Here is a 26,576-nt window from a genome sequence, read left to right as displayed (position 1 = left end):
CGAAGTGTTAATAATCGAGAATATACCTTACACTTAATTGTCACTTGCTTCTTGGTAGTGGAAATCAACTAGTCTCTCCAACATTTACACTCATGGCCAAAACTCTGTAAGCTGGCTTTGGGTTCCCAGGACGCAGTGCGCTCTAATAAACCGAGAGGAATTCATGCCCTTAGGAGACGCAATATAGATAACATCTCCGAAGAACGCGTTGAGAAAACATCCATGAATCACCAAGTCCTGGATACTCACCCGCTTGACTTGAATTCTAAGTACTTACGCCTGGCTGAGGATGAGGAGTATGCAGTATTAGGATATATCATTGTAAGCGTCTGATTTGATATATCTGGCGGCATTATTTCACAAGTGCATCCTCAGACAAAATATATATTTCGAGGAGTGAAAGCAGCGCAACTCTAACGACAAGCGCACATACGTTTGCAATAATTAGATTACGCCAGTGGAACTGAGTTTAAATCATTTAATTAGTGATACCATATTCGAATCTCAATTTCGACGTCATGGATGAACAATGAGATAAATGCTCTTCTGCCTGAGGCCCCCGGAATCGCACCCGAGTCCAACTCCCGAGCTCGCGGGAGTCCTGGGACGCACTTCCTCTACCTACACTACCAGAAATGCATCAATTCCTGCAAAATAATCACCACTGCAGGATACATATTATATAAATGAACCGCTTATCTCCTCCTCATCCACGCCCAGACGAAGAGTCAGAAAAACGTCCGAAGCGACGCAAAGTCGCGGTCGCATGCGATGAATGTCGCGCTCGGAAGGTCCGGTGCGACGGCATCCAACCCGGTAGGTCTTGCTGACTTTCTTCCGACTTCCGCGTCAATATTGCTTCGGAATAAGAACCGCCTTGCTGACCGCGTCTCTCATTCCTGGTACCTTAGTCTGTGGGCCGTGTACGAAACGATCGGATGCGCGCTGTGTTTACACTGGTGAGCCGGAGAAACGCAGAGCCGTGCGCAAGTGAGTGTTTGCCGGAGGCACCATTTGGTTGACGGTTGCCAGCTGTTGTTAATTCCAATGGGGCAGCTACATCGCTAGCTTGGAAAGTAAAATCAGACATCTAGAGAGCCCGGGTGGGCAGCAGGTATCACGTTATGCGCAGGTCAGCATTCGATTCCTGTCTTCTCATATATCACTGATTTAACCTTAGTAGTCTACATCGCCATTCAATTCACCTTCAGTCCAGTCATCGGGACAACTCAGTCCATCACAAACGCTTCCTCTCAACCGGTTCCATGGCAGGAATGGCTTCTCTGCAGGCGCTGCTGGAGGGCAGCCAGGCACTGCAGTTTGCCGTCGTTTGGAACGTCCTTTAGATACTGAAGGACGACATGATGGCGTGAACGCGATGATGGGTTCTCTGGAGGAGCGCCAGACACAAGGATTTTTTGGCAGCTCAAGTGCTACCAGTTTTATGCGCCAGATCAAAACAGCCGTGGAAAAGAGGGTGGACTCACCCAACCGCCGAACATCCGAGTCCATACTGGGAACTGCACCGCAATCGAGTCTTCTGCCCAAGAGGACCGAAAGACCCTCGACCATATCCACCTATGTGCTTCCCCCAAGAAAGACTGCCGATAGCCTTATGGACGTGTACTGGCGCTTTGTGTTTCCTCTCTATCCGCTGGTAGATAGCATTCACTTGCGAGCGGAGTATATCAAGATCTGGACGGGAGACCCGCTCGACTCTGACGAGAATATGCTCATGTGCACATTCAACGTAATTTTTGCTTTGGCCTGTCAATTGGCTGATTTCATTCCGCCGGACGAGCGCGAAGCCTCTGCAGATGCTTTCTTCTCTCGCGCTAAAGACCTCCTACACTTCAACCTCTGGCACGGTGGCTCTGCTGCTCTGATTCAATGCCTTCTGCTGATGGCTCAGTACCTTCAAAGTACCGACTCGGCACATCAATGCTGGATTGTCACTGGGTTGGCGATTCGGAACGCTCAAAGTCTGGGCCTGCACCTTCCACAGACCATTGCCCGTCTACCGAGCTTCCAAGAACAGCAACTCGCACGGAAGGTCTGGCACGGATGTGTTCTTATGGACAGGGTTATTTCGATGACATTCGGACGACCAGCTATGATCTCCAAGGCATCTTGTGGCTCTGTTCCGTTGCCGGCCACAGTGGACGAGGAGTACATTCCGGCAGCTCTGGCTGGTGAAGTGAGACAACCCGCGGACCGTCCTTCTGTCATGGCTTTTTACGCAAAGTCTCTTGAGCTCTACGAGATTTTGAACGATATTCTGCTCAGCCTCTACAAACCTGTTCCCGAAGAGAACCCTGAAGACATCTACGATTTCTACTTCAACAAAGGACCGGACGAAGGCGAACGTACGATCTTCGAGCTCGATCGAGCTCTCACCAAATGGACTCAAAGTCTACCGCCCCATCTCCGAGGAGATACATCCCCCAAGCCTGAGGACGCAGTTTTCTACCACCAGAGTGTGGTTTTGAGAGCTCGGTAAGCTGCCTGTTCCGACCTAAATGGTATGCGAGCTGAACGTCACGCCAGATTTCTACATGTCCGGATGCTTCTTTTCAGACCGATTTTGTCCAAGTACTGTACTGCTCGCGAGATCACACCCAACGATCCGCTTATCTCAGTGAATGATTCATTTCCTCAGCGAGTTGCGCAGCAGTGCTCCGTCATCTGTGTCAAGGTCGCACAAGACGTCATTGAATTAATCCACAGCAACATCCCTGCCGACGGCTCTGCCGGTCCACTTCCAGCCTGGTGGTACAATATTCTTTGTAAGTCATATTAAAGGCCCCAACTGAGACTATACTGACAGGGAAGATGTCTACACGGCAGCGACGGTCCTGATCGCCGGGCGCCTCCGATCCGCTATCCTCGAAGAAGTAACAGAAACAGCGATAACCAGATCCTGGAATTGCGCCCTTGAAATATTGAGAAGCTACTATAGCTACAGCTCATCCGCTCGACGGTGCGTCGCAGCATTGGAGATCCTCTACGAAAGGGTTGTGTCCGCAGGACCGCCACAGAATGAGCCGCCAACCCATGCTCAAGCCAACACTTCCAACACCATGAACGACATGGCCCTTGGCGAAGGCATGAATGCAATCTTGCTGGATGGCTTCGATATACCTGATTTTCAGGATATGTCGTGGCTGAACAGCGTGCCGAGCAATCTTTATTGAGTTGAATCAAGCCCTTACATGAGATTAGGTTACTCGTATTCTACCCAGGATTGAACATGCCACTTGAAAACTGCGCAGAAATTGGTGTTATTTTTTAAACCCAATAGGGATGAATACGACTAGCTGCCCAAGCTGTGATCCGTTCGAGGGGCAGTAAACTGAATGACCCCGGTTTATGCCGTCGGCCTAGCAAGCATCTGAATGCACACGTTGAGAAATCTCTACCACAGTCAATTCCTGTCCATGATCTTTGTCCTTCAACCGAGCGGAAACGTCTAGTCCGGATGACTATCTAATCCACCCTTGGATCGACGCGTCGGCTTCGGCTTAAGCCATGCAAATCATTATGTCAAGGGACCGAATCCCGGTTTCTGCTGCAGTAGACGCCAGATAATGACTACCGAACTCATGGACGTGTTGGCACGACCTTCAATAATTCTTATGGGGACCGCATGGCAACCAGCAGAAATGTCACTCAATCGATCGATTTCCCTCCTTGCATTGTATCTGTTGAGAGACTAGGCTGAGTCGTGGCGTGCTCAAGTATAATGAAAGGACGACACGGGGAAAACGAATTGGACGAGGGAACAAGGGCACAATGGGCGGCGTTTTTGCATTCTCTTGACCACTTCCCCGCAGCGGTGTTCGGTCTCAATTTACACCCAGGTCTGGCTCTCAAGCTTCATCGGGTTAATGATGGCCGAAATAATTTTTCCGTCGCCTCTATGGCGCCACATTCTGGTCCAACAGTTTCCCCGCATTTCACCCATTTTTCTGGGGCTCCGCAGCCCGCGGTCTTAGCCCATTCCTTGATAGGCTAAGTCGCTAAACACCGTCATCCCCTGAATGCGGCCTCTGGCTTGGGGGCTGCAGCGGAGCTTGAAGTTGATTCTGAAGTGACCTCGGGGCATTGCATGCCGTGATCATAAACATGGCCAGTGCAAGGCGGTTCAAATATCGCTCGGGATCACTCCATGATTCCTGCGAGCGGGCTTCACGTCGCTGTCGATTAATTGTTGACGGTTACCCTCCACAATGCGATTCGCCTTTTCTTTAGGTGCGGCTTGCGCCTGGGCTGGCGTTGCGCTGGCAGCGTTGCAGGTCGCCAAGGACAACAGCACCATCACTCTCAACAATGACCGTTTCAAAGCTGTTTGGAGCAAGAGCAAGGGATCAGTTGTCGATATGTTCCTCGATGGTCAGGACCTTCTCGGACCTCAATCCGGTTCTACAGGTATTGGACCCTATCTCGACTGCTACTGCATCCCCTCGGGCTTCTATACTGCGGGCGCCACAAAGCCGAGCATGCAACATGTCGAAGGAACCGACTCGACCGGAACGAAATACGCCGGAGTAATCCTGAATGATACCTATACTCCCACTGGACAGCAGTTCCAGCAATACTGGTTCCTGCGTGACGGAGAGACAGGGCTGCACATGTTTAGCCGTCTGGCTTATTACAACGAGACAACTCCCTTCCTTCGCAACCTCCAAGAGTTCCGCACGCTCTTCCGACCGAACACGCAATTGTGGACACATCTTACGTCCAGTGAGCTCCAGACAGCTCCACTGCCGAGTACGAATGCCGTGAGCAAGGAGGTGGTCGTCCAGGACGCCACATGGCGATTCAACAACACCCCGGACGATGCATACTACACCCAATTCTCGGAGTATTTCACCAAGTACACGTTTTCGAACCGTAGGTCGCATTCGCTCACGTGGTACGATCGATCTAACAGGCTATAGAATGGCGTGACAACGACGTTCACGGGCTTTACGGAGACGGCACGAACTCCAATGGCTCGACCTACGGTGCCTGGCTGGTCATGAATACGAAGGTTAGTATTGCTTCGACATATCAAGATGCCGTGCTAACGCGATGAGTAGGATACTTACTACGGAGTATGTCCCTCGGCATCGGCGCGTTGACGAAACTAACAAATTAGGGCCCCCTGCACTCCGATCTGACCGTCGACGGTATCGTCTACAACTATATTGTCTCCAACCACCACGGTGAAGGTACACCCAACATTACCAACGACTTTGACCGGACGTTCGGCCCTCAGTTTTACCTTTTCAACGGTGGCAAGGGCTCCACCTCTTCCCTTGAGGATTTGCGATCGGAAGCCGCGAAACTGGCTGATCCCAGCTGGAACGCCGAATTCTATGACTCAATCGCCAAGCACGTCGTCGGCTATGTGCCTTCCTCGAAGCGAGGCAGTGTCAACGGTCAGGTCGGCCTTCCGAAGGGCGCTACCAATCCTATTGCCATCCTTACCGTGGACGGCCAGTACTTCCAGGATAACAGCGTCGTTCCATCCTCATACCAGTACTGGACGGACATTGACTCTAGCGGCAAGTTCAGCATCGATCGCGTTGTCGAAGGCAAGTACCGCCTGACCGTCTACGCTGACGGCATCTTCGGCGATTTTGTGCGCGACGGCGTGACCGTCAAGGCCGGCAAGACCACCACTGTGAAAGAGAAATGGGTCGCCGAGTCCGCCGGCACTGAGGTCTGGCGCCTTGGTACCCCCGACAAGTCCTCCGGCGAGTTCCGCCATGGTGTCGCGCGCGACCCCACACACCCACTGCACCCGCCAGAATATCTGATCTACTGGGGCGCATACGACTGGCAATCCGATTTCCCCAAGGGCATCGACTACAAGATCGGCAGCAGCAACCCCGCGACAGACTTCAACACGGTGCACTGGTCGGTCTTTGGCCCCACGCCCGACAACCCAGATGTCGAGTACAACACGACCCACAACTGGAAGATCAATTTCTCCTTGACGAAGAAGCAGCTCGGCAAGTCCAAGAAGGCTACCCTGACCATCCAGCTTGCCGGTGCCAAGACTGCCTCGGGCAACACGGATGTGTACAATCCCGCAGAACCGTACATCAACCTCTCCCATGAGAGCTACATCAATGACCAGAAGGAGCCTCTCTCCTTCGTTATTGGCTTCAACCAGTCGAGCAGCTGTATTGTGCGCTCTGCGGTCAGCTGCTACCAGGTCCGCTCACGGATGGAGTTCCCTGCGGACTGGCTCAAGGTCGGTGAGAATACCTTGACTCTTCATCTGCCGTACAACGCGACGGATACGGAGACTGCCATTCTACCGGGGACCGTGTATGTGCAGTACGACGCTCTGAGGTTGGAGCTGGATTAGAATAGTATACAACCGACTGTAGTCTGGGAAATCTTTTTTTATCATCATGATGTTTGGCAGGCTTCAAGTTTAGATCTGTAGTGGATTTATTATAATCATTTTTAGGTGGAAGTTTCTAGCCAAATGAGGCACGGAAATGAATACCGTCAGGCCCTGTATAGGTCTGCTAGGCTACCTTAGTATTACCAATTCGCTACGGGCTATTAGGCTACGTGCATATTCGTGCTGAGAAGGCGCATTAAGCCCCTTCCATTAGGCTAATAATGTTAGACTAGGCTTCCTTTCTGCAAGGGGAAATTTGCCGACTCCGCACGGCAAATCGAGTGGTGGAAAAAAAAAAAAAGAGCGACATTAGCCGGTATGGGGTAAATGACGTTGGGGTCAGCCAAGACACCGAGGCAGCCGTCAGGGGTCAAAAGACCCTGAATATTGATGTTATGAAGTGCATTACATGGCCGCATTGTTCTGTTTTGAATTGGTTGCTCTCCACATTTCCCCAGACGCAAGCAGCTGCACGGAAATGCTTGTGCTTTTCTTCCGCCTTAACAAGCTTTCTTCATATTGCTTAGGGTGTTGTTTCATTTCTGCAGGAATATATTTACCACCAATGGAGAAGGGCCAGAGTAGCGCTGTGATGAGGTATTGGAGGAGAAACGATGAACAGCTCGTCTTTACAGCCTAGAGGGGCACTAGAGCTCTTCACCAATGCCGGAGACGAGGTCACCAGGTATAGGCGTGGCATTCCGTATATAAGGATCAACGACCAGAGGAAGCAGTGATTGCCTGCAAACCATCAACAAAGCTCTTCCTTGGTGCAATTGCCATCATAATGTTTAAATTAATCGGTTCTGTCGTGCTCCTCGCCTCTGCGGCTGAGGTGATTGCCTCTCCCGTCGCCGAGCCAGTTATGGCGCCATCCAGGACTCTCGAGAAGCGCGCGACTTGCACGTTCTCCGGGTCCACCGGCGCCGCTTCTGCGATGGCCTCTCAGACGGCTTGCTCTACTATCGTTCTGTCGGACGTTGCTGTTCCCGCTGGCACGACGCTAGATCTCAGCAAGCTGGCAGATGGTACCACAGTAGGAACCCCATCTCTGCTATCAACCCCCGCATCCATCTAGACAATGGTCTGATTACGTTAGGTCATCTTTGAGGGCGAGACCACCTGGGGCTACGAGGAGTGGTCCGGCCCCCTGCTGCAGATATCCGGCACAAACATCAAGGTGGAGGGTGCGTCGGGTGCGACGCTGAACCCCGACGGCGCCCGCTGGTGGGACGGCCTGGGCGGCAGCGGCCCCGTGACGAAGCCCAAGTTCTTCGCCGCGCACGATCTCACCTCGTCGTCCATCACCAATCTGCACATCCTGAACACCCCCCTTCAGGCGGTCAGCATCAACGGATGCAATGGCTTGACCATCACCGACATGACGATTGACGATTCCGCCGGTGACACCCAAGGTGGCCACAACACCGACGGCTTCGATATTGGATCCAGCTCCAACGTTGTCATTACAGGCGCGAAGGTCTACAACCAGGACGACTGTGTCGCTGTCAACTCTGGCACGGGTATCACCTTTACCAATGGGCTCTGCTCCGGCGGTCATGGCCTGTCGATCGGCAGCGTTGGTGGCCGATCCGATAATACCGTCCAGAACGTTTCCTTTACGAACTCCCAGGTCACGAAGTCTGACAACGGTACGTTCATATCATCCCGGTGTATCAAGAGGAGTACCCTTCTAAATATGGCACAGGTATCCGCGTCAAGGCCACCGCAGGGGACACCGGTACAATCGACGGAGTGACCTACTCGGGAATCACCCTGAGCTCCATCCGCAAGTCAGTTCCCCCGGCTTATTTGTACACCAGACAGTAATTCAAGCTAACACCATCAAGGTACGGCGTCCTCATCGAACAGAACTACAGCGGCGGCGATCTCAAGGGCACCCCCACGTCCGGCATCCCCATCACCAACCTGGTCGTCAAGAACATCAGTGGTGCAGGCGCTGTTGCGTCAACCGGGTACAATATCGCTATTGTCTGTGGCAGTGGGGCCTGCTCGAATTGGACCTGGACGAGCGTCGATGTGACCGGCGGCAAGACCTACGGTAGCTGCATGAATGTTCCCAGCGTTGCCCATTGCTAGATAATGTGGATACGGCGATACCTGGCTCAAATTGGTAGTTCTCTAGTGTAGCTAGGCATAGCGTCTATTACATATTGCACTTTATTTGGCGAAGCTACTTGTATTTTCAGAAGAAGCATTGAGGCTACGATATGTCCGGACAATGTGATTAGTATCAATTCTCTAGGTTTGACAGGAGCTCTAAACCGTAGAGGAACGCACCCAAAAGCGAAATACTAGCTTCAATCCAAGGCCGTGGGAGAGTTCAGTCACTCCTGATACAGACTTGGTGGGGATGCTACGGAAGGCACGTCGTCAAAATCAGTCTATCCTTCCAGTACATTGCCTCTGTTTTGAGAAGCTTCCCTGTTGTTCACAACCGTGGTAAGCCTACATCTAAGTAGCTCTGTGGTATTATTCTCAGTGACTTCTCAAGCTTGATGCCGCTCTAGTGCAGGCTTTATACCAAAGCTGCGTTCACCTCATCAGGGGTGTGTGAAGGGAGGTGAAGAGTAGATACAAGAGTCATATCAGCAAAATAAAGAGGGCGAGAGGATGTGAAGAAGGAATTCAAGGTACATGAGCGTGTAAGGTATGGACAACTGTGTAAGGATGCGAAAAAGTGCGTACTGCTTCACTCCCTCTTGACATTCTCTGATATAAAAGGCAGATCACTAAACATCATTTCTCCTTCCTTCTTTCATCTCCCAGATGCTCAAATATGGATCAGCTTCCCTTAGAGATCAAGCACATGATATGTGCATCAGTAAGTCTTCCATTTCCTCAATGAATGCGCCCACTGACATAAGGCATCTAGGCCATGGAAACCAGCCGGGAGACTTTGGAAGAGTTAAGTCTTGCGAACCATACCTGGTATCAGGCTGCCGTGCCTTTTCTGTACGAAAGGCTGCAGCTATGTCTCACTACGACAGTGCAACTACAAGCAGACGTTGAACAGCTGTTGGAACATCCCCTACGCAAGCAATACCTTCGATACCTGCGTCGTCTGGACCTCGTCGGGCGAAGCGGGAAGCAAAGTCTCCAACTAGCTGCTTTGCAGGAAGATGAAGAGGGACCTATCATGCTCGATGATTTCCTCGATCGTGAGCTCTGGCAAAGGCACACTTTCCGGCTTTGTCGCAGGGAAACCACTACCCCCGACTATGCCCCGCTCGCCAGGTTCATCGCGGCCGTGTCGAGCCTGCGAGAGGTGAACTGGGTTCGTGCTCTGCGCTTCCCGCAAGAAGTCCTGGACGTTCTACACAAATACCACCCTTCCTGCAAGCTGAACCTGCTTTATTTCTACCTCCAAGCGTGGAAATACCAAGGCCTTAGCGATAGGGATATGCCCGTGGTCACCTCGCCGTGCCTCCACTCGATCCGCTGCTATTACTATCGCAACGCCGGAAATGACGAGGTAATCGAGTCGGCCATTCTGCGCTCGCTATCTTTGGCTCCAAATTTGAAAAAGGTCGATCTCGTACTTGTGCCAGAGATTGACTTTGTCGACCAGCGTCTCTACGCCTTCGAGCCCACTGATGGAGCATCCAATACCGTTGCCCGTCTCGAAACTTTGTCGTTCTCCCTAAACACCACGATGTCAGTCCAGCGCTTCAATCAATGGCGTCAGAAGACCGATATAGGACATCTGCGTACATTGAGCATCGGCCGTATTGATGAACCGGCCCTCGCTCGAACGATCTGCGCGGTTGCACCGTCCTTTCAGCGTCTCGAACGACTCTCACTCAACCTACGGGCGACCCCCAGGAGAAGCCTCGAGTGCTGGCGCTCGGTGGAAGAGATGATGAAGGCATTGCCACCGCTCAAGGGTCTCTGGCTGGTCGGGAACCGCAACGCATCCTTCATCAGCAAGGTCTTGTCCAGACACGGTGCCACCCTAGAGAGCCTGGGACTAGACTCACGCAACATTCACCACAACGTCCACACGCAGGGACAGACACGTCCATACTACAACGCGCAGGAAATTGCCCGTTTTGCGAACAAGTGCCCCGTCCTCCGAGAGCTGCACCTTACTGTCCATCGCGTGCAGGGTCTAGCTCCCGAGGTACAGGTCTACAAAGCACTCGGTCGTTTTCCTTCTCTGGTGCACCTCTGCGTAAAGCTCGATTGCTTCCCGAGTGCAGGTGACCCTCCTGACAATGTAGATCCTTCGTCTATACCGGACCATCTCGCCGTTTACGGCTCTGCTAAAGTCCGGGAAACCAGAGCATCGTACATCAACGCAGCCATTGATAATCACTTGGCGCAGAGCATCTTCAATACCATTCTCTCATCCCAATCCACCAGGCGCCTCGCCAGTCTCAGGCTTCTTCCAACCTGCGAACTGCGACCCGAGGCCCCTCCATTATGCGTACCAGACCCTTACCATTATTTCTTTTTGAACTGTTTCGCGGTGACCAGACCCCCCAATACTGAACCTGGTGTGCTCGACATCAAGCTGATTAGCACACCGTCCCATTGCCCCGCACGGAATCCGAACCCCTTTTCGATGCTCTACCATATTTTGAAATGGATTTGGCCCGATGATATCACGAGCTTTCCGTTGCAGGATGCATGAATCGACCATTGCATGTCTGATTCATACTCATCGTTGACATCGCGAAAGGCTAGAGGACGAATTTTCAAAGTCTGCGCGGGATGCATCGTCTCTGCTCCGTCATCTGTTTACCAGGTACAATTGGCGCACCACATTTCTTGAGATACCTTGCAGGGAGAAGGATAATTCGCTTGTTGGATGTGATATTTGAATATCTAGACTGTCACCGGATGTTGCTCTTGAATGTATGGGAAGAACGGAAACTGCGCTGCCACGAGGGCGTAGGTGAACAAGACACACAAACACATAGCGTTTTCTAGATGGATCTACGCAGTTAGTACTATGCTTGATTGTTGCAGATGCTCCTTTGTATTAGAGGATGATTCAACGGAGTTATTTCTTCTTTCGCAATTAAAGAAGACTCGAAGGATATAGATATGCTGTACTCCCTGTTCCAGACAGGTCAAGCATCTAAACATTTAAATTCTATCTATTGTGTATGCTTCTTCTTTGTCTATTTTTGCTTTCTTCACCCCCAGAATACAGGCGTGAACATGTAGTCAGTCCACTTGACACAATGCACTTCTGCAGTCTCCATCTTTCAACTTCCTCCTCATCGCCCTCTTTATAATTTACAAAGAACCACAATCAAAACATCTCAGCGTGTAAACTGGATAGCAGCCATAATCCCCTCAATCTCACCACTCACATCATCCACCATCTCACGCACCTCCGCCTCCGTCAGCAGTCCCCCTTCCACGCGGACACCAAACCCGATGGTATCCGTACCAGGATCAGGCCCAATATCAATATACAAATTCTCATCAGGGAGGTACGAAGTATCCAACGCCGAGACGGAGGTAGTCTCTCCGGTCGGGTCCGGTAATGGAGAAGCGAGAATGAAGTCCGTTGGCACACCGATTCGCAGAGGATGGAAGAGATTGAGTTCCGAATCACCTCGGGTGGAGGGCTGGTGCATCCAGAGGAGATTAACCCAGGTGTTGAAGAGTGGTCCTCTACCTTTCGTACTAGCCCATTTGGTCAGGATCTCGCGGAGGCAGCTCTGCTCGTAGAGCACGCGTTCAGCAAGGGAGGTTTGGATTGCGCGTACTTCGTCCAACGCGTTGGTCGCAGCTCCGGGGATTGGGAATGTAAACGGCGTGACGTTTAGACAGGGTCCGGAGAGACGCTCAATATTATTGAACGAGGCGGAGCGACCTGTCTGGTACAAACCGATTGTGGGGGTTTGGACCCCAGTCATTCTTGCGAGACAGCGAGACACGGACAGGAGGACTACGCTCTGGAGACTGAGGCCTGCAGAACGACAGGTACTTTCCAGCTGAGACAGGTTCTTGACCTTCTCCCATACGCCGACAAATGCTTGCCTGGGTAGTTCCTGCTCCTTGGGTTGAATGATGGTGGGAACGCTGGAACCAACCTGCCAAGACCAGTAGGTTTCTTCGTCGACTTGTCGCAGAGAGCGTGTGGCGTGTTCGACAAAAAAGGGGAAGTCCGGGTTTGACTGGACTGATTCCCCGCGGTAGATCTGTGTGAGCTCAGAAACAAACATTGGCATTGTCCATGCATCGTATGCAGCGTGATTGATGAAAAGTTGGATTCCGTCCTTGTCGCTAGCCTTCAGAAGACGGAGGCGGACAGGAGGGACAAACAAAGATGATGGAGTCAAACCCTCTTCTCTAGCCTGGGCTTTTGCCGCTTCTTCAATGCATGTGGGAGACTCGATGACCTTGAAGGTCTCCGCGTTCTGTGGTGCCTGTTTGAGCACAACCTGTACGGCCATCGACGGCGAAGGCGCCACGAAGCAGGTTCTTAGAATGGGATGTCGTTGACGGAGCTGGTCCCACGCATTCTCAAGCTTCCCACTATCGATACGTTCCGTGCTGTAGTAAGACCAGGCAGGTTCAAACAAGGTCCGGCCGGACTTCAACCAGCTGGCAAGGTGGTACAGCTGGCCACTGAGACAGGGCAGAATAGTCTCGACTGCGTCCTTGTTTAGCCCGAGCCGCTGTAGAACTTCATTTTCCACGGCGTTATAGTCTTCAATCAACGGCTCTTGAGTTTGAATGCATTCCTCGACCGTTGAGACGATGCGTGAACTGATACCTCGTAGGGTATTTCCTTGCAGAACATCAGCCACACTTGCCTTCAATCCTCTGCTTCGGCAAATGGAAGCAATGCAAATGGCAGACAACGAGTCTAAACCGATGTTGTAAACGCTGGTGCTTGGCGAGATGCTGTCGACTGGAACGCCGGCCACCTCAGCGAGGACATCACGAACAATCAACTCGTGTGCAGGCGCATCAGACTCGCTGTCATCTCGGTCTGGCTTCCCAGCCTTGGTTAATCGAAGAGGCAATTCCCCAAGCGGCTCTGGCGCAGCAGTGGCGCATCTGGTAGGATGATCAATGATGTCTTGGAACGCTGTACAGAAGTCCGTCATGAACTCATCAAGGGCTTGTTGGCAAATGTAGCGTCCGTCCCCCGAGGTGCTAACGACGATAGCTTCACGACCGTGGTCTACCTCCAAATTGAGTTTATGTTCAGCCTGCGCAGCGTATCCGTCTGTTTCGAAGGATCTCCATATCTGCTGCTCAGCCAGCGTGGCAGTTGTAAGATCAGCACTTTTCTGGAACACGAAGAGTGTGTCGAATAGCGAGGCAGCATCCATGCCATGTTCTTGTCTCAGAGCCTTCTGCACATCCTTCAGAGGTGCATGTTGGAAAACTTGCGACTCAGAGGTAAGTTGTTGGAGTCGTTGGGCCATCTCACGGTTGCTCAAGAATCTAGGCTCAAACGAGACTCTCTGAGCTACAGTGTTAAAGAGCGGGCCAATGGTCTGGTCGGCACCAGGAACTGCTAGTGAGCGACCAGCGAGAACTTGACCGAAGACTACGTCGCGCTTCCCAACCAGGCAAGCGAGCACCTTTGCATATGCCAAGAGGGCGACACTTTGAACGGTTACCTCCATGGCCTTGCAACTTTCAACTACCTTCTCCACGTCAAGGTCCATCCTGCGCTCCGAAAGAAGCATGCCCTCAGTAGCATCGGATGGGGAGAGCGCAGGAATCTCGACAGGCTCGTGATCAGCCAGTTTCTTTGTCCAGAAATCGCAAGAGTCATTCTGACCTTCCAGAATGTGGTGGGCAATTTCGGAAAATTGAGGCCGCTCTGCCGTAGCTTGACCGTGGTAAGCAGCGGCCAAATCCTCAAAGAGCAGAGGCAACGAGGCACCATCATAAAGAGCATGGTGCATGAGCACAACGAAAAGCTTCTCATTTTCGCGATCAGCGAGTACAAATCTGAGTGCTGGAGTCTCGAAATCGGCCACTTCACGGAAAGAGTAGAGTGAGGTTAGCTCGGCGATTACATCCGCGTTCGAGGACAAGGAGATCTCCGTCCACTGTAGAGGAGGATTTGTGTGCACCGCACCGACCCAGATCACTCCATTCTCGGTGATAGGGTGGAACGAAGTACGGAGAATATCATTTTTCGAGACAACCTCTGCAGTGGCATTCCTGAGGCGATCAATGTCAACATCAGCGCCGAGTCGAAAAATGTGCGGATGAACATAGACCTGAGAGTCAGATCCAAGTGTCCGCGTGATCATGCCCGCTTGCAGAGGCGTGCATTCAAATATTGCCGCGACTGAATCTCCACCACCAAGAAGACGAACGTTGTCACGGTGAGCTGCAAGCGAGACTCTGGGCTTCTTGTCCTCCGAGTGTGCTGACTGACGTCCCTCAGCGGAACGCTCGTCAATGTGTTTGGCTAATGCGCCAACGCACGGGAAGCGCATAATATCTGACGGCGCAACTTCAAACTGCAACTCGCGGAGTTTCCGTGCAAATTGGATAGCGGTCACCGAGTCGATACCGAGGCTGATAAATGACGTCCCCTTCAACACATTCACCACGTCAAGGCCACAGAAAGCAGCCGTGAGGTCCCGAATCTTTGTCTCAGTCGTAGACCAGGCTGTTGCGTCCCATTTCACCTCAATTTCGCGTGAACCGGAAGCTCCAGAGCCAGCAAGGCTGAAGCTGTCCAACGCAATGTCGTCCCCAGACAAGAGAGCTGATAACAGTGCGTCGAGTTTCTCAGCAAATTCTTGCCCGCGGTCGACCGAACCGAACGACGCCGAAAAGCCACAGTGAACGTACACTTCATCCTTTTCATGATTCGCTTCGATCTCAACGGCGAGGGGGTACTCAGAAGGCATGTTGCTCCCGAGTTGCTCCCAGAAATTGTGCTTGGGTGCTGGCGTGCTACGGATGTAGGAGAAGAGGCAGTCGAAGAGAGGCTTTTCCGACTTCAGCCAACGCTGGATACGGCGCAACGAGGTGTGTTGATACTCAAGAGACCGGGCGGTTGATTGGTGAACGGACCCGACAACATCGGCGACAGTTGTCAGGCCATTGGTATTCAATCGACCCGGAATGGTTGTAATGCAAGGCAGAAGCACGGAATCCGCACCAGGGACTGCCACAGCCCGACCGGAGAGGACAAGTCCATAAGTGACGTCGGACGCGTTAACTCTATCAGCCAGGAGAAGGGCGAAGAGTGCCTGCATCAGAGATGGAACGGTAGTGTGCAAATTGGCTGAATGGCGTTCCAGTTCAGCCAAGCCGGCACGGAGCTTTCTGTCAACGAAGGTAGTCTCCTCTACAGCACCAGTGTCAACACGAAAGATTGTCGGCCGACAATCACTCAACGCGCTCACCCAGTGTTGCTGGGCCTTCTCCAGGTTCTGACCATATACATGGTTGATGAAAGCAGCCGGTGAGCCTCGCTGGATCACAGGATCTCCTACATAACGCGCTGCAACGTCCTCCAGGAGCATCGAGAATGACTCACCGTCATAGAGAGCGTGGTGAATTGCGATGAACAAAACCAATGGATGTTTTGACGACGATGATCTTGCCAAGTGGAATCGCACCGGAGGGACGTCTGTGATATCCTCGATGATGCCGCGAGAAATCTCTTGCTGCTTCGCTCTCTGCTGTGTAATGCATTCCTCGGGACCGTCGTATTCGCATTCCGTCCATGACATTGGACATCCAGAACTGAAGACAACTTGAACAATCTCTTTCTCCAAAGGAGCAAAGCAAGTTCGAAGGATCTCATTTTTGTCAGCAGTAGCTTGCCACGCGCACCTTAATCGCTCGGAATCGAGACCGGGATCGAGCTTGAGAGCAATATGGTTGACATAGAGCTGATCCCCTTCGCTGTTGATGGAGCGTGCGACAAGACCCTCCTGAAGAGGAAGGCATGGTTGTACGACTACCTGGCCGGAATTTGCAGGCGAGGTATTGCCCTGGTGGTATTCAGCCTCGAGCTCAGCGAGTCTCTTCGTCAACTCTGAACTGTGCGGATCAGTCGCGGCCTCGGTTGACTTTCTGGGGAGCTGAGCAAGCTGCTCGACAACCGGGTTGCCCATCACAAGGGCGACGGTGGCGTCATATCCTATCCTCCGAAGCTTCACTGATAAGCTGATTGCGCTTAAGCTGTCCAAGCCGACCTCAAAAATATTTGTCAGTGGATTGATACTCTCACGTTCAATCTTGATCACTGCGGAGATTTCGTTGACTACAGCTTCTTCTTCGGAAGTCAAAGGCCTACCAGTGAAAGCCGCAGTGTCGCTAGCTCCTGGATTGTTTCCTTGTAGAATACTTGCCAGGGGCAAGCTTGAGAATATGATGTGCAGCAGCTTGATATTTGCCTTTCCTGACATTGGTGCCAGTGGGATATATGTGATTGGCAGGACGATCTCGGGAACCATGTAGGCTGACAGCTTCCGCTGGCAGGCGTCCCGGAGTTCCTTGCCCAAGGTTGCCAAATCAGAATGTATTATGGTGGCATCTCCGCTACGCTGACGGCTCCTGTCACCACCTCTGGCAATGAACGAGATGAGCTGCGGTCTCGCGAGACCGGGATGTTTCGCAACCGTGGTCACTACGCTGATCTCAACAGGAGAAGAGGAGCGAATAACCTCGGAGACCTCTCCGAGTTCCAACCGCTGCCCGCGGATCTTGGTCTGGTCGTCGCCTCGACCAACGTATTCCACAGAGTCATCGCTCATCAAGCGACCAATATCTCCGGTCCTGTACATCCTTTCGCCGCCAGGGCCTTGCACAAAGCCAGTTGCATCCGACCTGTTTAGATATCCGTTGCCCACAAGGTCGCCGGTGAAACACAATTCTCCCGTTTGACCACGAAGGGCGTAGTTCATTGTGCCCGGGATCAGAACATGGCAAGTGCAGGCGCTCAATGGAGGCCCAATATTGCGAATGGTGGTTTCCTTGCCAACATGGGCGAAAGTGCAACCAATAGTGACTTCCGTTGGTCCGTACGCATTGGCTAGGGCGACATGCGGCAACCCGGCCCAAGTGTCCAATACTCTCTTCGAAATCTTCTCCCCTCCAACACTCAGGTATTTGAGTTCCGGACATAGTTCAGGCCGCAGGTTTGTCTGGTCAACCAAAGATGGTACCATGCTCGCATGAGTAATGCCCCACTTCGTGATTGTCAACTGAAGATCATCCAAAAGCATTGTTCGCGCAGCAGTTACGGAGGCCATGCCATGTCGCCAGGGGAAGAACATTTCCAACAGATGGACATCAAACGCCCGACTGGCCTGTGCAAGATACCGGCCTCGACCACCGAGCTCTAGTGTCGCTGGCGCCACTCGACAAACGAATTCTGAGAACGATTCGATAAATGCTGATAGATTCGCCCTCGACACCATGACACCCTTAGGCTTCCCTGTAGAACCTGACGTGTAAAGCAGATAGGAATTGTCTTGTGGATCACTTGCATAGGACCGATTGTCAGTGGGCATGCCTGCCAACGCATCAATGAAAGAGGGATCGTCGATGCACATCACACGGCACGTTCCGGGGACATTTGAGAATGTGGCTGCAAATGCGGACTCGGTGAAGACAAGCGGGCAGTTTCCATCCTCGATGAGAAATGCTTTTCGATCGTTTGGAAGATTGTCATCGATAGGGAGATAGGTATTTCCTGACTTGAAGACACCAACAATGACGGGATAGGACGGAAGATTTCGTCCCGCGCAAACGGCAATCATTCTGTTTTTGTATCCCAGCGAGGCGATGAAGGCCGCCACGCAGTTCGCTGCAGCATTGAGCGTACCATAGCTCATACTTTGCTTCTCGACGCCGCTTGCGCTGATGCTGCTGGCCACTTCAACTGCTGTCCACTCCGGATGTTCCCTGGCGTTGAGCTCCAGCCAGTGCGTTGGGCTGAGGTTAACCGAGTTCATAACTGCCTCACTCACATGCTGCGAAGATTTGGATTTGAGCGAAGGGGGGAGTTGATTGACGAGTTCTCGTAGTTCCTTGTCTGGATTCCCCAACATTGCGCCGACGAGACTGTCGACCTGGCGCACAAAGATAGACAGGTGTTCATGGCTCATGAGAGATGCATCAGCAGACGCTTCTAGGATCAGGGATCCATCAGCATTTTGCAGTACATTGAATGCCATAGGGTGCTCAACATGCAACCCAATTTGATCCTCAAGTTGACGCCACAGACCAGTGTCAGTAGCGGCGTTGGCTTCTGCACCCGCTGGGTGGAAGGTGAACACTGCCGGATACAAGGGCTCACCACGAGGTCGTTTGAGCATCCTGCGCACCTCTCGAGCATGTATATGACGGTGCTTCCTCGACTGGGTAGAGATACGCTGCTGTTCTGCGAGAACCTCCCGTGCAGTTCCTGTTGGATTGAATGGCACTGGCACAACGGAAATCAATGGACCAATGCCGTTGTCGAGGTCAGCATGCAGAACACGATCAGAAATTGTCTCCGCAAACACAGTCGCCGGAACTCCAAGGTAACTCAACGATACGAAACCCCATGCCGCACGAATGAGGGAAGCAATGGAGGAGACACCGAGCTCGGCTGAGATGGATTGAAGCTTTTCAAGAGGCTCCGTCATGGGCATTTGCTCGGAGATAAGATTGTGTTCCTGTGCGGCGGTCTCTGGCGTCCTCTTCCCGGTCAAGTCCGGCCAGGAGGGCGCATCAAGCTCGGAGAATTTCTGCAGTTCAGAGTTCCAGAAGCTCCGGGTACCGGCAGCCATTTCCTCTGTCGACAGGACCTTGGAAAGCGCGCTCCTAAGTGGATATCTGGGGGGTGGCTTGCCGGTATATGCAGACCGCAGATCCTTTTCAATCAGATCTAAAGAAGGCCCGTCATGAATAGAATGGTGAATTGTCAGTACCATAACCCGGTCTACACCCTTGTCCAAAACAGTAACTGCCCAGGGGCGCTGCCTGAAATACGTCTTCTGGTGCGTCTTCATGACACCTTCGATGCGAGAGTGAAGCAATTGGTCCCACTCATGCTCTTCGCACACCACATACTCCCAATCGAGAGTGGGGTGATCGTAGATAACTTGCAAGATGGAGAAGTCCAGTTCATCCTTGCGAGAGCTGTTATCTACCATGGCAACAGGAATGAACCCAGTTCGCAAGGCCTCGTTCTTTTGACAAAGCGCCAGCCAAGCTTGTTTCAACCGTGTCACATCAACAGAGCTGTCAAGTGAGAAGAAGTGATTACTCCAGTACAAGTTATAAGTACCCATCGTCTCACTGAGCAAGCTCTCCTGGATCGGGGTTGCTCGCACGGTGAAAAATTCGTCGTCAACTTTCGAGGACACGACGTCGTGCCACTGATTGTTGAAAAGGTTAATATCAAAGTCAGTAGGTGACGGTACAAGAGCCTCGGAAGAAGATGTGGATAATTGGATCAAATCCTGTACTGTGACACAGTTGATCACTTCAATGAAAGAAAGTTGATAACCGGCTTCTTTGAGTCTGGATGCGAGACGAACCGCGTGGATAGAGTCAATACCTAGACTTCGGAGCCTGCTCGCTTTAGTGATAATCGAAGGCGAAATATTGGTAAGCGATGCTATCATGTGCACAATCTTTTCCATTGCGTCGGATGTGACTTGGTCATCCGCGGGGCGACTTGCAGCATCGTTTTCAGGATTCATCCGATTCTCCCAGTCTTCAATATCAACTGAAGCATATGCAGCTTGCAGCGCGCGACGATCTGTTTTAGCGGACTGCGTGCGAGGAATCCTCTTGACCACGAGGTACACGGATGGAATCATATGAGCAGGGAGAGCTGTATGCGCCTTCTCGCGTGTAGAGAGAGCAATCTCGAGAGCAGCATCGTTGAGTAGTAGAAGGCCGTCGCCCGCATCGGCTTCAGCCGCATTCGGTGCAGAGAGGAAAGCAACGACAACCTTTGTCGGCCGATCTGGGCGGTTAACAACGAGCGTCTCGATATTCTCAACCCGTGGGTGGCATCCACCGAGAGCGAAGCTGATCTCGCTCAATTCAACACGAATACCGCCAAGTTTCACCAAGTCGTCCACACGATTGATATACTCCAGCGAACCGTCAGCTAGCATCCGAACAAGGTCTCCCGTGTAGTAGAGAATCTGTCCAGCTTCGTCGCTCCAGACGTACTTTGACTTGGTGACATCTTCTTGGTTCAAGTATCCCGGAGAAAGCTGTGGACCACCCAGCGCCAACTCCCCAACTGCGTTCTTCATCACGATTTGCCGGTTCCTCGTGACGAAAACCGAGACGCTTTCCATGGGCCAGCCAACATTGGCGCTCTTGACGTTCATGCACTCGTTGCCAAATTCTCGTACGGTTGAGACGATTGTCACTTCTGCCGGGCCATATGTGTTGTAAGCTCTCATATCTGTGCCCCAGTCGTCGGCAACAGGCTGTGTTAGCTTCTCGCCAATCATGGTAATTACCTCCAGCGTTTCACAGCTTTTTCTCGGGACACCAGCAGCGAAGGCAGGGGTCAGATGCGCATGGGTTGCTCGCGTGGTATTCGCCAGCTTTGCAAATGAGGCAAGCATGATTTCTCTAGTTGCGGAGATCAGAACCCCTCCCAAGCTCCACGCGTAGAAGATGTCCTGGATGGACACATCGAACGTGTATTGAGAGAATTGCAAGCATCGCACAACACCGCCAGAAACGTCGGATGGTATGTCTTTCTCGAGCGACTTGAAACAGGACACCGCAGCTGAGTGAGTGATAGGCACACCCTTAGGAGCACCAGTGGTTCCACTCGTCCAAATCAGGTATGCTATGCCCGCCGGACTGGACAGCTTCTTTGAGCTGCCTCGGCCGATGCTCGGCCAACTCACCCGCGGATCACCATATTTACTAACATCAACGACGTCGAGATCAACGGGAATGGCATCCTTTGGTTGCTCTCCATGCTCGCTAGAAATGAGAAGCACTCTAGCCCCAGTCCGTTTGATTAGATCATGCCGACGCTGTGCGGGAGAAAATGTATCAATGGGGCACCATGCGCCGCCAGCTTTGAGAATACCCAGAATCGCAATATACATCGCCGGACTCTTCTCGATACAAATGGGTACTACTGTGTTTGTCAATTGGCCGTAGGTCTTACAAAGAGACGCTGCCAAATTATCAGCCCGTGCATTGAGCTCCCCGTATCTCCATGAAATGTTTTGCGGATTTTGGTCATCATCGAGGTCGTACTTGAATAGAAGCGCCATGTCGTCCGGATGTGAATTTGCGTGATCCTCAAATCTGGTGTGTATCAGAGCCCCGTCGGAGACTTCATCGGCCATCTTCGGCATTGGGTTGTATAATGCCTTGAGGTGAGGACGGGTATACAACAGAGCGTTCTCGAAATCTCCATCCGGATTCTCAAGAATAAACGCAACGATGTCGTCCAATTGATGAAGCATCATGTCGGCTCCGTCGCGGTCCATTTGAGAGAGACCGAAGCTTGCGCGCAGGGTCAATGACGAGTCTGCGGCAGGCCAAACCTCAATCATCACGGCGTAATCGTTTGCCATTGGGGGATGATCGATTGTCTTCCATAGACCACTGGTACTGGAGCCGGCGCTGAAGTCTTGGTAGGCAAGAACTGTGTCATAGGGAAGTCTACCATCAGCGGTGACTAACGATCCGAGACGCGGTTGTAGATGCGATAACGTTTTTGCGTTCAGACTCGCCAAATGAGCCACAACCGATTTGTTTGTCCATAATTTTCCTCCAGCTTTGGGAATCTGCCCAAGCGCCAACCGAGTGGGAATCGTCGTGAAAGTCGGACCAGCACAGATTTCGGAGTCAGGATCGAAACGTCCAGATACAACACTACCCAGGACCACGTCTTGGTCTTGGCTTCCACTATACGCGAGTAGAAGAGAGGCCCAGGCTGCTTGGAGGACAGAAAGTGGTGTGGACCCGATTGTTCTGGATCGTTGCTTAAGAATGTCATGGGTTGTGCGAGCAGTGATTTCGACGCAGTCTGTAGACTTAACAGCTGGAGGATTGTAGGCGGTAAGCGAAGGGAAAGCAATTGGCGAGTAGTTTTTCAGATATTCTTTCCAAAAGTTCGATGTTGCTGTTTGATTTGCTTGGTAATGGTTAACAACAACATGCTCTAGCGACGTTCGACGCGCTGGCGGCTGTCTATTATAAACAGAAGACACGTCTTCCAAGAGAAGTTGCAACGAACCCCCATCGAATATGCCGTGGAACATGCTCAATACGATGACCTTGTCTTCTGAAGAGTCAAGCAATGATAGCTTCCAGGGGAAGTCCAGGCTAATCGTTCCCTCGGCTTCTCGAAGGGCCTTGGTCAAGACATCCTTGTGCATCGACTCCCTAGAAGACTGATAGACAGCCCAGCTCGGTGCTGGTCCTACATCTTCTTTGAGAATACATTGCGCAAATGGTGCCATGTCATCGTCAAGCCAGCAGAAAATCGTTCGGAAGGAATCATAACTTCCAATCACCGACTCCCACGCCTTCTTGAGCCGCTCAACGTCCTCAAAGGGCTCTAGTGAAATCACAGAATGATAGATGTAGGACCGAGTAGCAAACGAACTATCGGCCGAAGTACGCAAGAAGCTCGTTAGCATCCCAGACTGCGTTGCTGTGGTGGGCAGGACCGTCTGAATTCTCTCTGGGCTTATTCCAAGCCTTCCCGCGCATGTCAAGAGGTTCCTGGCGCTGAATGCTTGCAATTGCTGTGCCAAGGACATGCATGGATCATCCGCCAGCTGTCCATTGGTGAGTCCTTCTAGATTACCTTTGCCATTGAGAATGAGTGATAGTAGCCCGTTTATGGTATCTGACTGTAGTACATCTCCCACCGATAAATTGTCGATGGATTGATCTCTCAGCTTCTGTAATAATCGCATCGCGCTCAGGGAGTCCAAGCCCAGCGAATAGAGACTCGCGTTGGGTTTGATCACAGAGGCCTCCTCGCCAGTTGTTTGCGCAATGAGATTGAGGACAAGGTTTCGTAGCTCCAAATCTTTCTCATCCTCAGGCCCATCCCAGTCACCCGGCGCTGTCTCCCACGCTTCCGAGACTTTGTTCGAAGGGAGAAAGAACTTTATACCACTATCTTCGCCTTGTTGCAGCATATTGCCAATAGCTTTACGGTCGACCTTACCAGAGCTTGATCGAGGGCTTGAGTCAAAGAAGACATAGGAAGACGGACACATGTATGCAGCAAGATGACGATGTGTACATTCATCAGCCAATCGGACAAATTCTCGTAGTGCGTCTTCACCAGGTAAGTCCGTCACAATGCATGCCACAATTTGCTCACTGCCTTGTACCGTTGCATCACGCTTGGGGACCACGGCCACGACCTCCCGCACTCCAGCCAAGGTAGCAAGGACAGACTCAATCTCCCCCAACTCGACCCGACGACCGCTGATCTTCACCTGATCAGATGTGATTCGCCCAAGAAACTCAATGACTTGTGCGCCTTTCTCGTCCCAGACAATGCGAGCCAAGTCACCAGTTCGGTAGAGGTATCCGTACTCAGAGCTGTGGACAAAGGATTCGGCGGTTTCTTTAGGGCGGTTCAAGTAGCCTTGGCTGACCTGAGGGCCTCCAATCGCAAGCTCTCCAGCAAGGCCAGCTGGGATAGGTTCAGGAGTATGGAAGGTTGGGTCGAGGACAAACATTGAGCATGTGGGCAGTGGCTCACCAATGATTGACCCACGGGTATGATACTCGACTGGCGCGAGAAATGTGCAGTTGATTGCTGCTTCAGTCGGCCCATATGCATTGACTAGCATCCTTGACGTCGGGACAGAGTCACCGTTCAGGTCGGTGTTGTGCGCCTGAGAGAAGTTGTCGATGACTGTCCGATTGAGCTTTTCTCCCATTGTCCACAAAGATTGGAGTGTAGTCAGTTGGGGGGGTCGAAGAAGCGCTGCTAGACTTGGCGTTGCCATCATGACAGTTGCTCTGGCCTCGTTGATTGTTCCTTCCAGGTCAGTAAGCGTCAGGCTCCGCGGTGCCGAGCAGAGAGTTCCGCCACTACTCAGCGTCACAAATATCTCCATCAGAGACGGGTCGAACGTCGGGGACGCGAATTGGAACCATCGGAAATCGCCAGCTGAAGTGCCAGGAAGCGGGATGGCTGTAGCGTGGGACTCGATTGAACAGGTAACTGCAAGGTGACTGACTTGTACGCCCTTGGGCTTGCCTGTGGAGCCACTTGTGAAAAGAAGGTAAGCAATGTCCTTGTGGTCGATGTCTGAAGGCTCAAATAACCGATCTTCCGTTGGAATTTCATCATGCTCTTCGGAGAGGTGCTTCCATCTAGAGACTTCAGCCACATTGACCCAGGTTGGCTTTGACATTGTCTCATCGGCTGCGTCTGGGAGCCATAACCCGGAGAACGGTTCCTCAGCGTTACCAAGTATCACAGGCGAATTGATATCCTGAAGAATTTCCCGGACTCGCTGAGCTGGAGCATCTGTGGGAATGGGAGAAAATGCATAACCGGCTTTGAGGATTCCGAGGTACGAGATGTAAAGCTCAGGCGAAGTTGACATATAGACAGGAATGATGCGATTACGATTATTGCGCGTATCGTCTGAGAGGAGTTTTCTAATATGGATTGCCAAGTAGGTGGCTGCAGCATCGAGAGCGGCATAGGTTAGGGTGCTATGCTCGGCGATAGAGCTGGCCGATGGCAAAGAATGAACAAAATCTAGTGCAATAGCACTAGGGCGTTTCTGGGCCCAGCCCTCGAAAGTAGAATGAAGAAGGAATGGTTTGGGAACGTGCGGCGTTTGCGCAGAATCATCGTCTCGTATAGGGGGTATCATCAGAGGCGGAAAATTAAGGATAGATAAGTCAGGCGTCTGGTCATCCGGCGAATTTTCTCTGGATCGTAGACATCCAATGGACTGCTTCATATGGAATGCAATCGCCTTCAGCAGCTGGCTCACCGCTGCATCAGGGATCAGTCGTTTGGGATATGTGAAACTGGTCCGGAGTTCGTCATTGCAAGTCCGAACGTACAACGAGAGACACTGCCATATACGTTAGCTGTTGCGTCTTGACACTTCTGATGCATACTCACGTTACTCTCCGCGACAGTGGTCAGATCTGTGTCTCTGTTCTCGGGACAACCAGCCAAAGCTAAGTCCAGGGCGAACTGGACCTCGTTTCGGTTGTAGTATGAAAAGTCAAGTTCACGCACTGCGCATTGCTGTATTGACTGCACCTCCCGCTTTTGTTCGGTCACGGTCACGGAAGCGCAAATCAGAGCCTGCGATGATCCCGTCGAAGGCTGGCACGAGATGGCAAAAGCAACATCTTCGAGACCAGTGAGTGCGGATACAAATCGGGCGTATCCTTCGATCAATCCTGTCGCCAAATCTCCGCTAACATCGCCGGCACCGATCCTTTGCCAGGGACTTTGTCCAATTGAATCATCCCTTGATTCTTCGACAGCATATTGGTCGATAGTGTCTAGAGCAGGTATCTTTGTTACAGGAACAATCCCAGCCAGATTTGATCCAACTGAAACATCACTGCGAGAGCCGTTGATGTGGTTTGTGGTTTCCGTCGGGCCTGTGAGCCCCTCATCCGCGGGATTTGTTTCTGCCATTGATTGAGTCGACTGCGGGTGGAATTATCACCCACCTAGGATAAAATCAGTCGCACAGTGGAATGTGGTGTGGTTCTCTGAAGAACAGCGGCACGCGGAGGCTTTTGAAGACATGGGAAAAGGAAACCGCTTCATGAAGATCGACACTTCAGAATTACTTTTTGTCCCTCCCGAGCAAGAACTGCCCCTCGCCAGTAATCTTTGAGTGGACCACAGAGGGGTTACAGTAATCTCATTGGGCGCAGAAGGAGCATGTGGGGAATTTCCAGCAGCTAAGAAAGTCCCCGATGGTGACTAACAGGAATGACGACGATAATGTGCCAAAAAGGCAGCCAGAAATGGATGCTATTAGCCATGTTGGGCAGAGATCAGCTGATTGAGAGACCTGCAGACTGAGGAATGACACGCGCCAAGACGCGTCAGGAACAAAAAGCACCTCATTTTTTCAGGCATCCTCCGATTGCGCCGTTGTCGGGATCATTTATCTGATTAGATCATCTGATTAGATTGATACAGCATCAGTCACTGTTCGGTTTGCAAAACAGCGCATTAATTTTTTGC

At 51.9% G+C, this 26,576-nt stretch overlaps 5 protein-coding genes across 5 annotated transcripts; 4 read left to right on the top strand and 1 right to left on the bottom strand.

Moving 5' to 3' along the window:
• Window positions 1–686: 686 nt before the first annotated feature.
• Window positions 687–3,194, top strand: Aspvir_009099 (transcription factor domain-containing protein; the record flags this gene model as incomplete). Its single annotated transcript, XM_043272251.1, has 6 exons — window positions 687–816; window positions 912–990; window positions 1,057–1,132; window positions 1,184–2,496; window positions 2,548–2,786; window positions 2,833–3,194. 6 exons carry the CDS (start codon window positions 687–689, stop codon window positions 3,192–3,194), a joined length of 2,199 nt encoding a protein of 732 aa, XP_043128186.1.
• A 1,035-nt stretch (window positions 3,195–4,229) lies between these two features.
• rglB (polysaccharide lyase family 4 protein) lies at window positions 4,230–6,361 on the top strand (the record flags this gene model as incomplete). Its single annotated transcript, XM_043272250.1, has 3 exons — window positions 4,230–4,893; window positions 4,941–5,032; window positions 5,141–6,361. The coding sequence occupies 3 exons, from the start codon at window positions 4,230–4,232 to the stop codon at window positions 6,359–6,361; spliced, it is 1,977 nt and encodes a 658-aa protein (XP_043128185.1).
• Window positions 6,362–7,190: 829 nt separating this feature from the next.
• On the top strand, window positions 7,191–8,503 carry Aspvir_009097 (glycoside hydrolase family 28 protein; the record flags this gene model as incomplete). The annotated part of the gene is made up of 4 exons (XM_043272249.1): window positions 7,191–7,439; window positions 7,503–8,055; window positions 8,112–8,196; window positions 8,254–8,503. 4 exons carry the CDS (start codon window positions 7,191–7,193, stop codon window positions 8,501–8,503), a joined length of 1,137 nt encoding a protein of 378 aa, XP_043128184.1.
• A 700-nt stretch (window positions 8,504–9,203) lies between these two features.
• On the top strand, window positions 9,204–11,060 carry Aspvir_009096 (uncharacterized protein; the record flags this gene model as incomplete). Its single annotated transcript, XM_043272248.1, has 2 exons — window positions 9,204–9,248; window positions 9,300–11,060. The coding sequence occupies 2 exons, from the start codon at window positions 9,204–9,206 to the stop codon at window positions 11,058–11,060; spliced, it is 1,806 nt and encodes a 601-aa protein (XP_043128183.1).
• A 637-nt stretch (window positions 11,061–11,697) lies between these two features.
• Window positions 11,698–26,015, bottom strand: sidC (nonribosomal siderophore peptide synthase SidC; the record flags this gene model as incomplete). The annotated part of the gene is made up of 2 exons (XM_043272247.1): window positions 11,698–25,434; window positions 25,485–26,015. The coding sequence occupies 2 exons, from the start codon at window positions 26,013–26,015 to the stop codon at window positions 11,698–11,700; spliced, it is 14,268 nt and encodes a 4,755-aa protein (XP_043128182.1).
• Between the last annotated feature and the right edge of the window lie 561 nt (window positions 26,016–26,576).

Source organism: Aspergillus viridinutans, assembly GCF_018404265.1.
Source record: "Aspergillus viridinutans IFM 47045 DNA, scaffold_7, whole genome shotgun sequence".
Lineage (NCBI taxonomy): Eukaryota > Fungi > Ascomycota > Eurotiomycetes > Eurotiales > Aspergillaceae > Aspergillus > Aspergillus viridinutans.
This window is presented reverse-complemented; position numbering and strand designations above follow the sequence as displayed.